The sequence below is a fragment of the Oncorhynchus mykiss genome, chromosome 11 (genome assembly GCF_013265735.2).
Source record: "Oncorhynchus mykiss isolate Arlee chromosome 11, USDA_OmykA_1.1, whole genome shotgun sequence".
In the NCBI taxonomy this organism is placed as follows: Eukaryota; Metazoa; Chordata; class Actinopteri; order Salmoniformes; family Salmonidae; genus Oncorhynchus; species Oncorhynchus mykiss.
The window spans coordinates 17,173,443-17,186,198 of record NC_048575.1 but is presented as its reverse complement, the minus strand read 5'-3'; the positions used below and the strand labels follow the sequence as shown (position 1 = coordinate 17,186,198).

General features: G+C 44.1%; 1 protein-coding gene across 6 annotated transcripts in view; it reads right to left on the bottom strand.

Annotated features, from left to right (window-relative positions):
* mllt10 (MLLT10 histone lysine methyltransferase DOT1L cofactor) overlaps positions 1 to 12,756 on the bottom strand; it is an 83,367-nt gene that overhangs the window by 25,595 nt on the left and 45,016 nt on the right. For all 6 annotated transcript variants that reach the window (XM_036935078.1, XM_036935077.1, XM_036935079.1 and 3 more), the window contains 3 exons: positions 11,322 to 11,417; positions 10,805 to 11,132; positions 9,014 to 9,691 (listed from right to left, as the gene is read on the bottom strand). In XM_036935078.1, coding sequence (XP_036790973.1) covers positions 9,014 to 9,691; positions 10,805 to 11,132; positions 11,322 to 11,417 — 1,102 coding nt within the window. The remainder of the gene's footprint in view (positions 1 to 9,013; positions 9,692 to 10,804; positions 11,133 to 11,321; positions 11,418 to 12,756) is intronic.

The window sequence follows — 12,756 nt, the reverse complement described above, 5'->3', positions numbered from 1 at the left end:
TTAGAAACTTAGAAAGAGGAGGAATCCAAAGATGCAACAACTAGGACGGGTTGCTAATATGACTAGGATTCTGCCTGTGGCTTCTGGACAATAAAAGAAAGTTGATATCAGGGCATACAATTAACACCCGCCAAAATTGGGTAGATTTAGGCATTGGCGAGCAAGAATGTCTATTTCACCAGTCACTTTGGCGCATGGTCAATTTGCAGGGCTCTACAGTGCGAGCATTTCATTCGCAAATAAAGATTGTCAAAAGTCAAGCATAAGCACATTAGAGTTAGAAAAATACTGCAGTAGCTTTATTTCTGCTGTTTTGTTTCATAGCTGCTAATTGCACAAATAAATTATAATCCTATATCCCACCTCGCACAACAACACTGCCTGGCAGGGGAGCTGAGCTCACTGAGTGAAGTGCTGATAAATTCATTTGTGGAGGCGCTGTGCACAGGCATAAAAGTTGGTCTAATTTGACTTTGTCCTTGTGTTTCTTGGCTATTTACATTGTTTTGTTCACAACCTCGGTTGTTTTTCAAAATGATAGTTTGAGTCTGCTGCTTCAACTGATAGCGAAGAGATGCCCTAGTCAGATCCCAAATCTCTCACATATCGCCCCGTTACCACGGTAACCTCCCACCCTTAAAGGTGCTGTTGAACATTTTGGCTCTGATATTTTGATTAAAAGACTGAGGTCACAAAAAATGTAATGAAATTCAACAATATACCACATTACTTCTTACTAATACATGTCTTGTTATAGAAACATTACAAAGCATGGTAATCTGTTTTATTTATTATTTGTTTTGTTAAAAGTAATTATGGCAAACAAATATTTGGGCTGGTAGATTTTTTTTTCATCTACCTGCCACAGTGACTGGTGGGCCAAAAAGTAAATTTTAGGCCCTGGTTGATGAAAAAAAAATAGAACAGGAGCGAAATAGTGTTCGGGAAGTAAATGCAAATAGGGAAGTAAATGGAAAAACTTATGCCAAAATTATATAATTACTCCTGTCTATACAGAAAGAAAGAAAATACTTCACCAGAAAGCATAACAGCCAGAGAGGAATCGAGGATCATTCGTTTCTTGTAAATTATTGAGCTGCGATTGTAACTGAAAAGCATAAAACGTGTGAAGGTAATGTGTCTTGAGTATAATTTAAAATGTTGAGACAAGAAGGGGAAGGGACGGTGTGTCGAAGATATAGGCGATTCTCTCCAGAATGGCTCAGCTGTCTCCCGCCAATTCTTGCCCATTCATTGTTTCATTGTGTGAATTGTTTGCCCTTTCATACATTTATTTTTACATCAATTCCCCTTTACATGTCACCAGTAGTAAATGTAACATTAATTCCCATTATTTGGTTACATTCATTTCTGTTAATGCAAGTATTAGTGAGTAATTTACCTTTCTCATTCTTGGAGTGGAACGCTGTTTGCAGAGTTCACAACCTGCTACACTTAAGATAAACAAGTTTTGGTTTATTTCATAACAATCATTTTACGAGATGTCCATTTTTTCATGCTTAATGTGAGAAATTAGCATGCGTCTGGTTTCTCTGTGCTGATAATGTTGAATGAGTGCTAGCGCTTGAGCACTGGCCTCACGGTCTATTTAAATTTTTATGATTAACCACATGACAATGATTTTGAGAAACTAAAACATTATTGAAATGAAACTGTTCCACAACAATGCGAATATAAAAATCATAACTGGCACAAAAAAACTGTACAAATGGTAGGATCAATTTTAAGCTTCCCCAACATGTAACTCACGTGCTGCCTATGAATAATTGCCTCCACGTTTCCATGGTCGGAGTTTGCCTATAGGCTACTTTGAAGCAAGGTAAGACATGCTTCATAATATGAAAAAAAAAAAGAAAGAAATAAGGACAACAGAAGAAAGTAAGAAGCTATAAACAGGGTCAGTTCCAATACCAGATTTACAATGTGCAGGGATTTTGGAGTGATAAGAGGTAGATAAGTATATGGATAAGGTGAATAGGCATCAGGATGTATGATAAACAGAGTAGCAACAGCGTAAATTAAGACTGTATGTGAGTGTCAGTGTGTGTGAGTGTGTAAAGTCCTGAGTGTGCAGAGATAAATACAAGGGTCAACTTTGATAGTCCGTGTAGCCATTTTGTTATCTATTTAGCAGTCTTATGGCTTGGGGATAGAAACGGTTGTGTCAGACTTGATCCACCGGTACCACATTCCGTGCGGAAGAAGAGAGAATAGTCTATAGCTTGGGTGGCTGGAGTCCTTAACAATTTTCCGGACCTTCCTTTCACACCGCCTGATAGAGGTCCTGGATTGCAGGGAGCTCGGCCCAGTGATGTACTTAACTGTCTGCATCACCCTCTGTAGCGCCATGTGATCGAAGGGGGTGCTGTTGCCATACCAAGCAGTGATGCAGCTAGTCAAAATGCTCTCAATGGTGCAGCTGCAGAACCTTTGAGGATTTGAGGCCCCATTCCAAACGTATTCAACCTTCTGAGGGGGAAGAGGCGCTGTCAAGCGCTGTCTGCCAGATCATCTAGTCCTCTGGTTTCACGCACGGTATGGTGTTGTTATTGTTGAAGGGTGCATAAAATGTGTAGAATTTGTCTGGTAGAGAGGGTCTGGGTCTTCTTTTGTAATCCGTAATGGACTGTAGCCCCTGCCACATGGGATGGGCGTCGGCGCCTGCGTAAATATGACTCCACTTTATTCCAATATTGTCCTTTTGCCCGTTTGATGACTCTGCAGAGGTCGTAGCCAACTTCCTGTACTTGTTCCTATTCTGAGTTGTAGCATCAGGGCTGTCTGTGATGGCCCAGTGTGCGGTAGCCCTGTCCTTTACCGTAGCACCAACCTCGGCCTTAATCCAGGGCTTTTAATTGGGGAAGCAGCAAACCTTCACGGTGGGGTCAACGTCACCGATGCATTTCGTTATGAAGCCGGTGAAGGAGGTGGTTAGCACATCGATGTTATCAGGGGAGTCTTGGAACATATTCCAATCAGAGCTAGCAAACCGACCCCTGTAGCATAATCTCTGATTAATTTCTTAATGGCACTGGTGCTTCCCGTTTGAGCTTCTGCTTGTAAACAGGAAGCAGGAGTACGGAGTCATGATCTGATTTGCAGAATGGTGGAAAAGGTTGTAAGCTTGCTTGAGAGGCAAAGGAGACTTGTTGATGGAAGTTTGGAAATTAGTCTAAATGATGACAAACTAAAATCGGCGTCAATATTACCACTGTGCTCGAGTCAGAACACAAATTGTTGTTGATGTAGAGGCACACGCCTCCCCTTCCTCTACTGTCCTGTCCACTCGGTACATGAAGAATCCATCCAGTTGGATAGCCATTGTCCAAAAGCCATGCTTCAGAAAAGCAGAGAATATTGCAGTTTAGAGAGTCCCGTTGGTAGCAAATCCACGTTCGAACGTCATCCATCTTATTATCAAGTGACCAATAGAATGGAGGGAAGAGGTGGCCGGTTTTCCCTTCGCCTTAATCCTGGCAGGATTCCCCATTTCTTGCCACAAATGCCAGCATTTCCTCTTGGATACCCCGACAATTGGGTCAGAATTACAGAAAGAGCCCAGGGCAGATGAGTCAGTCGGAATTGGGGTAACTGCTGATCTTATGTTCAAAAGTTCCTGTCGGTTATAAGAAATGATAGAAGATACATTTTGTGAATATAAAGTACAAATAAACGCCAAAATAATCACCAAATAGCAAAGTTGGGTCAGAGCTTGCAGTTTAAATTACCAGATGAGAAATAAAAAATAGCTATTTTTTAAATCATGCACCAAACTGTTTTTTTAACGCGATTGCATTTAGAATGGTTGCGCAATGAATGGGTTCATAAAAGCATATGTTTTACTCTTTAAGAGAAATCCAGCTCAAAATTGTCTCTGTATGCTGTGCGTGTGATAGTTGTGTTGGAAAAATAAAATGCATGATGACTAACGACTATACACAGGCCAAATTAATTCCACAAAATTATACACATTAACCTAGAGACCGATAAGCATGATGGTGAAATGTATTAGCATCAACTGGTATTTCAATTTTTTTCTTACGGTCATTTTGGCCGCAGCAGTTCTACTTAACGGCTTAAACATTTTTTTGCCAGCTAATGGAAACCCTGGTGTGTGTGTGGTTGTCTCCAGTCATCAGGTCTCTCCAGGAGAGATGTATGCAGGTTTAGAGAGGGTTAAGCAAGCGGGAATACTACTACACTGATCCGCAGCCAACATCAGATCAGACGGCTGGAGTCCTGCAAAACATGAAGACCACTTTAACCCAAGCTGCCCTCCCGATGACATTAACCAGCACTGATTAACCTCAACCCACACACCCTCTCTGTACTATCAAACATTAACTCAGCCCAAATCTAACCCCCATTTCACCTCCATCCATCAAACACTCACATTCACACACACAATCATTGAATTAAAACAAAAGAGAGTATGCCTATAGTGAGAAGCCTTCAAGGCAGGGTTCCAGACTGTGACCACTAAGCCACATTTTGAGACCCTGTGACTTGGCTGTGCAATTTTTAAAAATGTGTTGGTCGCATGGTGCGGGCTTCACATTCATTCACCTCACTCAAAACATCCTAATTTTTAGGAGACTAAAATCATGATTTGGTCACACAGTGAAGTACATCACCCTCATGATTCCTGTAATGAAAGAGTCTTCCTGATTGTCCCTGTCTCGCTGGGGCCTGCTGCTGTGTTGAGCGCGCCACTCTCTCCTTTCCCGAGAGGAAGAAGTGTTCTGATTGTATAAAAATAAAAAAATCATCCAATTGCTGGGAACACACTGCTATCTTGTTGTCACAGATGGAGAGAGGATGATCTCAGTTTCTGTAGATATACTTATTTCTCAACTCTCAAATATGAGCTCAATAGCAACTAATCAAAACAAATTTGATTTGTTACATTATTTGTAAAAAACAGGTGTAGACTAACAGTGAAATACTTACTAGCGGGCCCTTCCCAACAATGCAGAGTAAAAAAGAGAAATAACACGAGGAACAAATACAATAAATAACGATAACATGGCTATATACACAGAGTACCAGTACCGAGTCAATATGCAGGGGTACGAGGTAATTGAGCTAGATATGTACATATAGGTAGGGATAAAGTCACTAGGTAACGGGATAGACAATAAACAGTTACAGCAGCGTATGTAATAAGTCAAAAGAGTTAGTGCAAAAAGGGTCAAATGCGGATCGTTAAATAGTTAACCAATAGCTAGCCGGACTAACTATGTAGCAGTTTTATGGCTGGGGGGTAGAAACGGTTCAAGGTCCTGTTGGTTCCAGACGTGGTGCATTGGTACTGCTTGTAGTGCAGTAGCAGAGAGAACAGTCTATGATTTGGGTGGCTTTAAACTTTGACAATTTTTAGGGTCTTCCTCTGACACCGCCTGGTTTAGCGGTCCTGGATGTCAGGGAGCTCAGCCCCAGTGATGTACTGGGCCGTAGGCACAACCTTCTGTAGAGCCTTGTGGTCGGATGCCAAGCAGTTGCAATAACAAGTGGTGATGCAGCCAGTCAAGATGCTCTCAGTTGTGCAGCTGTAGAACTTTTTGAGGATCTGAGGGTCCATGCCAAATCTTTTCAGCCTCCAGAGGAATTCTGGACCTCTGTCAGAGTGACCATCAGGTTCCTGGTCAAACCCCTACCAAGGCCCTTCCCCGATTGCTCAGTTTGGCCATGCAGCCAGTACTAGGAAGAGTATTGGTTGTTCCAAACGTTTTCCATTTAAGAATGATGGAGACCACTGTGTTCTTGGGGACCTGCAATGCTGCAAAAATGTTTTGGTACCATCCCCCAGATCTGTGCCTCAACACAATCCTGTCTCAGAGCTCTACAGACAACTTCATTCGAGCTCATGGCTTGGTTTTTGCTCTGACATGCACTGTCAACTGCGGGACCTTATATAGACAGTTGTGTGCCTTTCCAAATCATGTCCAATCAATTGAATTTACCACAGATGGACTCCAATCAAGTTGCAGAAACATCAAGGATGATTAATGGAAACAGGATGCACATAAGCTCAATTTCAAAGAGCCCGAATACTAATCTAAATAAGGTATTTCTGTTTCTAAATAAGGTATTCAATTTTAGAACAAGGCTGTAAAGTAACAATGTGGAAAAAGGGAAAGGGTCTTAATACTTTTCCAATTCACAGTATATACAAAAGTATGTGGACACATCTTCAAATTAATTGATTCAACTATTTAAGCCACACACGTTGCTGACAGGTGTATACAATAAAGCACACAGCCATGAAATCTCCATAGAAAAACATTGGCAGTAGAATGACCTTACTGAAAAGCTCAGTGACTTTCCAACAAGTCAGTTCGTCAAATTTCTGCCTTGCTAGAGCTGCCCTGGTCAACTTAGTGCTGTTATTGTGTAGTGGAAACGTCTTGGAACAACAACAGCTCAGCCGCGAAGTGGTAGGCCACAAATGCTCACAGAACAGGACCGCCAAGTGCTGAAGAGTGTAAAAATCGTCTGTCCTCGATTACAACACTCACTACAAAGTTCCAAACTGCCTCTGGAAGCAACATCAGCGCAAGAACTGTTCGTCAGGATCTTCATGAAATGAGTTTACATGGCAGACCAGCAACCTTGTGGCAACATATTGGGGAAGGCTCTTTCCTGTTTCAGCATGACAATGCCCCCATGCACAAAGAGGTCCATACAGATCTGGTTTGTTGAGATTGGTGTGGAAGAACTTGACTGGCCTGCACAGAGCCCTGACCTCAACGAACACCTTTGGGATGAATTGGAACGCCTACTGCAAGCCAGGCCTAATCACCCAACATCAGTGCCCGACTTCACTAATGCTCTTGTGGCAGAATGGAAGCAAGTCCACACAGCAATGTGTCAACATCTAGTGGAAAGCCTTCCCAGAAGAGTGGAGGCTGTTATAGCAGCAAAGGGGGAGCAACTCCATATGAATTACCCATGATATTGCAATGAGATGTTCAACGAGCAGGTGTCCACATACTTTTGGTCAAGTAGTGTACTTTTGATATTACCCTAATAAAGTTTCAAACCTTTTGTGAAGGTTTGGTGTGATGTGGCTATTAGCCTATTACACTGCAGGCCTATGATATGAAGGCAGTGGGCACATGTGCTTCAAATGACTTCGAGGTGAGGAAGATTGTTTTTAGGCCTACCAGAGTCCTATAACAATATAATGCTTATCTTTTAAAAAAATATTCTAATTGAAAATGAATGAATTTGCCTCCTTCTGTACACCTATATCTGTATAGCAGACACAGTAGCCTATGTGACAAGTATAAAGAAATGCATGTCGGTGTCGTAGCCACATCTCCAATCTCTCGCGCTCTCTCTCTGGGGCTAGGCCTAAACTTCTCTTTCTTTATATTTTTTATTTTAAATATTAATATAATACAGCCAATAGGCCTATGCATGCAACGCCCTGATGCATTTAGTGCTCACGTTTCATAGCAGCTGAACCGTGAAGTGGACAACTATTGTTTTAGGAAAGTAAAAACCAATAAAATAGGCTATACATTTTTACATATGCTACAAATTGAAACAAGGATGTGTTTTTGTAATTAGTTAAGGACACGTAAACGTGTCTCATTTGGCCAATATCCCTCGTTTATATCCCTCGTGCGTTGGTGGACACTGGACGGCCTAATGGGTTACGCACCCAATGCATATGGATGACCAGTAAACTTCTCAAAATGTCCAATAAATTTAAATATTCCCGGTGACTAGTCTGGCGCCGAAAACTCACACAAACTCACACATTTAGCTACAGGTGAGGAAGGGAGAACATCGAGAGAGCCTATAAAACAGGAGAAGCACCTATAGATCCGGTAGAGGTCAATGAAACACAGACAGTGGGTGTTAGGACGACACCGGATTGGTGCACATTCAACAAATCTGACAGTCTGAAATCTAACAGAGTGGATAATCATCAAATCCATCATGATTGATGTATTGTAATAGGCCCACAAAGTGGTTACTAAAGTCTGACGTGGATATAGTTGCCAATTTTCACTGCATAACATTTAGAAGTCGTTCCTTTTCAAGTTTAGAAGTGACTGCTAAACACTAACTCCCGTTCGTATAAGCTGGCGCCATAGCTAGCATACAGAAATCAGTGGTGGTAGTCAAAGTAGTTTCTAACTGTAATGAAGTGAACATGTTTTGGGGTTGAAATCCATACAAGCATTATACTACGACTTTTACCATAACATACTGTGAAATACACATATAAACAATAACCTGAATGTGGGCTAATTTTGCTGTGGATTTACATTGTTTGGTTTGAGATCTTTACTGCATCTACAGAACAGGAGAGAGCCTACAGAACAGGAGAGAGCCTACAGAACAGGAGAGACAGAAAGAGATAACCTGTAAAGAGGAATGAAAGAGGACATGGTAGAAAAATAGAGAATAAAGATGGCGAGAGAGAGAATAAGGGGAACAAATATGGTGATTATGAGGGATAGAGAAGAGAGAAGGATGCTAAGAGACATTTCCTGCAGCAGAAGGGAACTCCAAAGCATTGACTCGGTTGCCAAGCAACAGAACACAAGATAAAACGCACTTCAGTGTGTGTGTGCTGGTTTGTTTCACACACACACACACACACACACACACACACACACACACACGAGTAGTGTAGTCCAGCAGGGTTCATAGCACTCTAACCCTCCTCTCTAACAGAGTCTAATACAAGAGCTACTAATTGCCTGTTCAACCCTCTCCTCTCCCCCTTCCATCTATCCTCTCATGTGCTTTTCTGTTCCCTCCCCTTTAACCCCACCTTCTCTCCAGCGCTGAAGCTCAATACTCTCCAGTGATTTCCTCTCATCCTTTCCATTCCTCAGCTGCTTCAGGCAGCTCTCTATTTAGCCCACAGTTATCAGTCTTCACCACAACATTACACAGCCACTGTCACAAAACACTGATATAATTAGTAATGAAAGACAGTAAGGTAAGTGTGTGTGTGTGTGTGTCCTACCGGTGCCAGAGGGAGTAGAGGTGACTCCGTGACACGGCAGACTGCCGTTCCTCAGTAGGGAAGGAGACTTCTGGATCCCAACGCTAACACCAACACCCAGCAGACCTCCTCTCTCTCCTACTCTCTCTCCTCCGGGCCGGCCTGGCAGAGCGCTGGTAGAGGAGGGGGACGGCGAGGCGGATGAGGTGGAGCAGAGAGAAGAGGAGGGGAGAGGTAGCGGTGCTGTGTGGTGCTCAGGTCCGTCTGTAGCCTTGCCGTCCGGGACACTGAAGCAGGGACCGTATCGGTTCCTCCAGTTTCCTCTCTTCTTTTTCACCCCTTCTTCTCCTCCTTCCCCCATACTTGGCCCAGAGGAGGAGCCAGCAGAGGAAGAGGAGGATGATGAGGGGCGTTTGTAGCCGGCTGTGGAAGCAACGTTCCCCGTCAGCTCGCTGTGAGAGTTCTCGTACAGTTTACCGCCAGCTACGCCACCAGGAAGTGACATCATTGATCCGAAGGTGCTGAGCGAAGCCATGCCCTCCGAGGCCGTGACCTCACTGGGCTTCACTAGGCAACGGCTGAATGAGGGCGAAGAAAAGGAGTCCCCACCACCGGAGCGTAGCAACGGATCAGAGAAGCCCAGGAAGTCAGATGTGGGAGGAGTCAAGGTGGAAGACGTCTTATTGGACAGCAGGAGAGCTGGGAGAGAGAGAGGAGAAGCTGTTTGGAGACTAAAACACACCCAAGCTATGTTTCCAGCCAATTGGCGACAGATTTTCATGCGAATATTCTAAAATATGAATACAGAAAATATGCACATTTTCCCACCAGTGGTGTTTCCAAACAGAATGCGTGATGACAGTTATTTTTCGCTTAAGTTTTCATGTCCCGAATAAACATTGAACTTTTCTATGTGTTTGCATCGCATTTTCAACTCTACCGATAGTTGAAATTGCAAACTGTTGAGTTAAATAGCAAATGTGCCTACTCTGGCACGTGAGATCTAATTAACAACAGTTTGCAGATACAGTGTGGGTAGGCTAGTGTACAAGATGACTATTTACAGGTCAAACAGCAGTCAAGCATGGATCATCATGTTACCAGAATAAGACCCTATCAGAAAGGAGCATCACCGACACCGTGCACTTTCACCACCCTGTGAAGTTAATATTTAAAAAAAAAAATCTGTAGCCTAATAAACTGCATGCTTTCCAGGGTCGTCGGAGGAGGACCACACACCATATCGTCGCATGACTCCAAGTTTACTTCCATTTGATGGTTATTATATAAATATTTGTGCATAAATGTGTTTTCACCGTCATTTCTCACATTTATTTTACCCCCACCATGTTGAACAAATTATCTGTCTGCATTTAAAAAATGACAGAAAATTCCTGTATCCATCACAGCTGTAGTTATTTTTTTGATAGAGTATGACTTTACTCACATAAAAACTGTGGATGGAAAGGTGGTCACACACACAATATTTATTTGCTTTCTTTCCCTCAGTCTCCTGGACTATGACACTGTTTCCCCACTAGATGCCACTTACAACACGTCAGACCTCCAGACTTGACCCCTCGAGGCTGACACGCGCTGCCACAGGGGGCCGGGTTCAAGGGACACTCATGGCATCTGAGCACTTTAGTGTGTGTGCGCGGCGGAGCACACAGATTACAGCAGCCAGGGTCTAGCCAGGGAGACTTATCTTGGCCATACGCTAACTAACTCTGGCACTCTGGACAACATCTAACAACTGTCAGACACAGGCACGCCACAAACACGCGGACGTAAACAGCGCATCAATCTCACCTTGATGAAAGGTTCCAGTGGAGGAGGCGGCAGTGGACGAGGTTGCCGTAGTGACCACAGCAGAGGGGAGGGGCTTCCCAGGTGTGAGGGACTTGCGTCCGCGCTGAACACCAATCCCTTGGCTAATGCTCTTCTTGCCCTGTTTGACCTCCGACCCCGGTTTGCCTTCTGACCCTGTGGGGGGGCTGTCCTTTAAACCCCCGGAGTGCACCGGCACTTCCTGGAAGTTGGCGGTGGTGAAACGGGCTGCGCTGTCATCCAAACGCTTTTGAGAGGCGGCAGGCATAGCGGAGACTACCCCACCACTGCTGCTGCTACTGTTGTAACTCTGAGAGAGGGATGAGGAGAGGAGGACAGGACAGGAGAAGAGGCAAGAGGAGGAAGGGGAGTATGAGAGGTCAGTCCTGCATAATGCCTAACAGAGCTAGTCAATGTTCATTTGACATTAAACCCACAGTGAGACGGAGAGACAGAGAAAGAAAGAAAGAGAGAGGGAGGAGAGGAGGAGTGAGCTCACCTTGTCTGAGGCAAGCATGAGAGTTGAAGCGAGGGAAGGGGAGAGCTCTAGAGTCTTCTTGTGTTTGGGTTTGTGTCTCTCCCTCTCTTTGTGTTTCTGAGGAGAGAGGGAAGGAATGGATGGTCTTTACAGAAGGACAAGAAAGCGGAGGATTAGACAGATGAGTGTCTGGGTTGTTCTGGTCCCAAACATTTGGCACGGCTTCTGAAAGAGAAAATGAGAGCGAAAGAGAAGAGAAAGAGAAAACTGATCTTCAATTCACAGCCCCAGTCTGAGGTGAAAGGATAGTTATACTGAAACGAATATAAGAAAAAAATTAAGTGCTTAAAACAGAAAAAAAGAGATCTACAGACACAAGCTTTTCAGTCTTCTTGGTGAGAGATTCTACCCAACCAGATCCATGGTCTAAACACCTTAGAACTCAATTTACACCCTTAGCTACACACACCCTCACTCCTCTCACCCCACAGGGCCACACCACTGGCAGGTGTGAAAATATGCAGTGATCCTGTGAGACAACATGAGACTTAACATGCTACCGACAGACAGCACCATGACAACCATCGACCCTGGCCCCAGCATCCCTCTATCTTTCCCCTTTTCTCTCCACCAACCCTCTCTCTACCTCAATCCCTCTGTTGTCCTCCTGTCTTTTTCTTCCCTGTAGCTCCCAGGGTGTGTCAAGGCTGGTAGGTCATTGTAGCTACCTATACGTGTGTGTGTGTTTTTAACAGGGTAGGTTCCCGGGGATTCCCTTGTTGTTTCTCATTAACATTCCAGCAGTAGGTGTTGATGGACAGAGTTAGGCTGAGAGGGTCAAATGTCCAAACACACACACATCCACTTTTTCGCTTTGCACACTTGGAGAGACTCCCTCCTTATCAGAGCTGGAGACACAGAGAAAAAAGGGAGGGAGGGAAGAGGAAAACAGGGTAAATAATCCACCCCAGCCTGGCAGGAATTCCCTTGGGCAGTTTCCTGCAGGCTCTCTGACCAGCCGGTGTGTGTGTGTTTCTTACAGACTGTATGAGCGGCCTGCGGAAGGAGAGACTTTTAGCCCCTTGTTATTTGGCTGCAGGGTTTGGAAATAGGTAGGCGCGCGCGCACACACACACGCGCACGCACACACACACACACACACACAGATCTGAGCCTTCTGACCCCTGACCCTGGAATGTGTAGGGGGTAGGAGGGAGGGGGATGGGTCCTCTTGCTAATGCAAATCAGGCTGTGTGACAAAAGCCAGGGCAAGGAAGGGAACAAGACAAATGTGTTAACTCTGCTTTTTTCACACGCACACACACCATCCTCAATGCTTCATTAAAAGTATCATCCCAAAAAAAACTGAGTTACAGCATGAGTCATATTCCAGTTGACTGACAATGTAATACAGGAGAATGCTCAAGGCACTCACATGGTATCGTGACAATGTTAG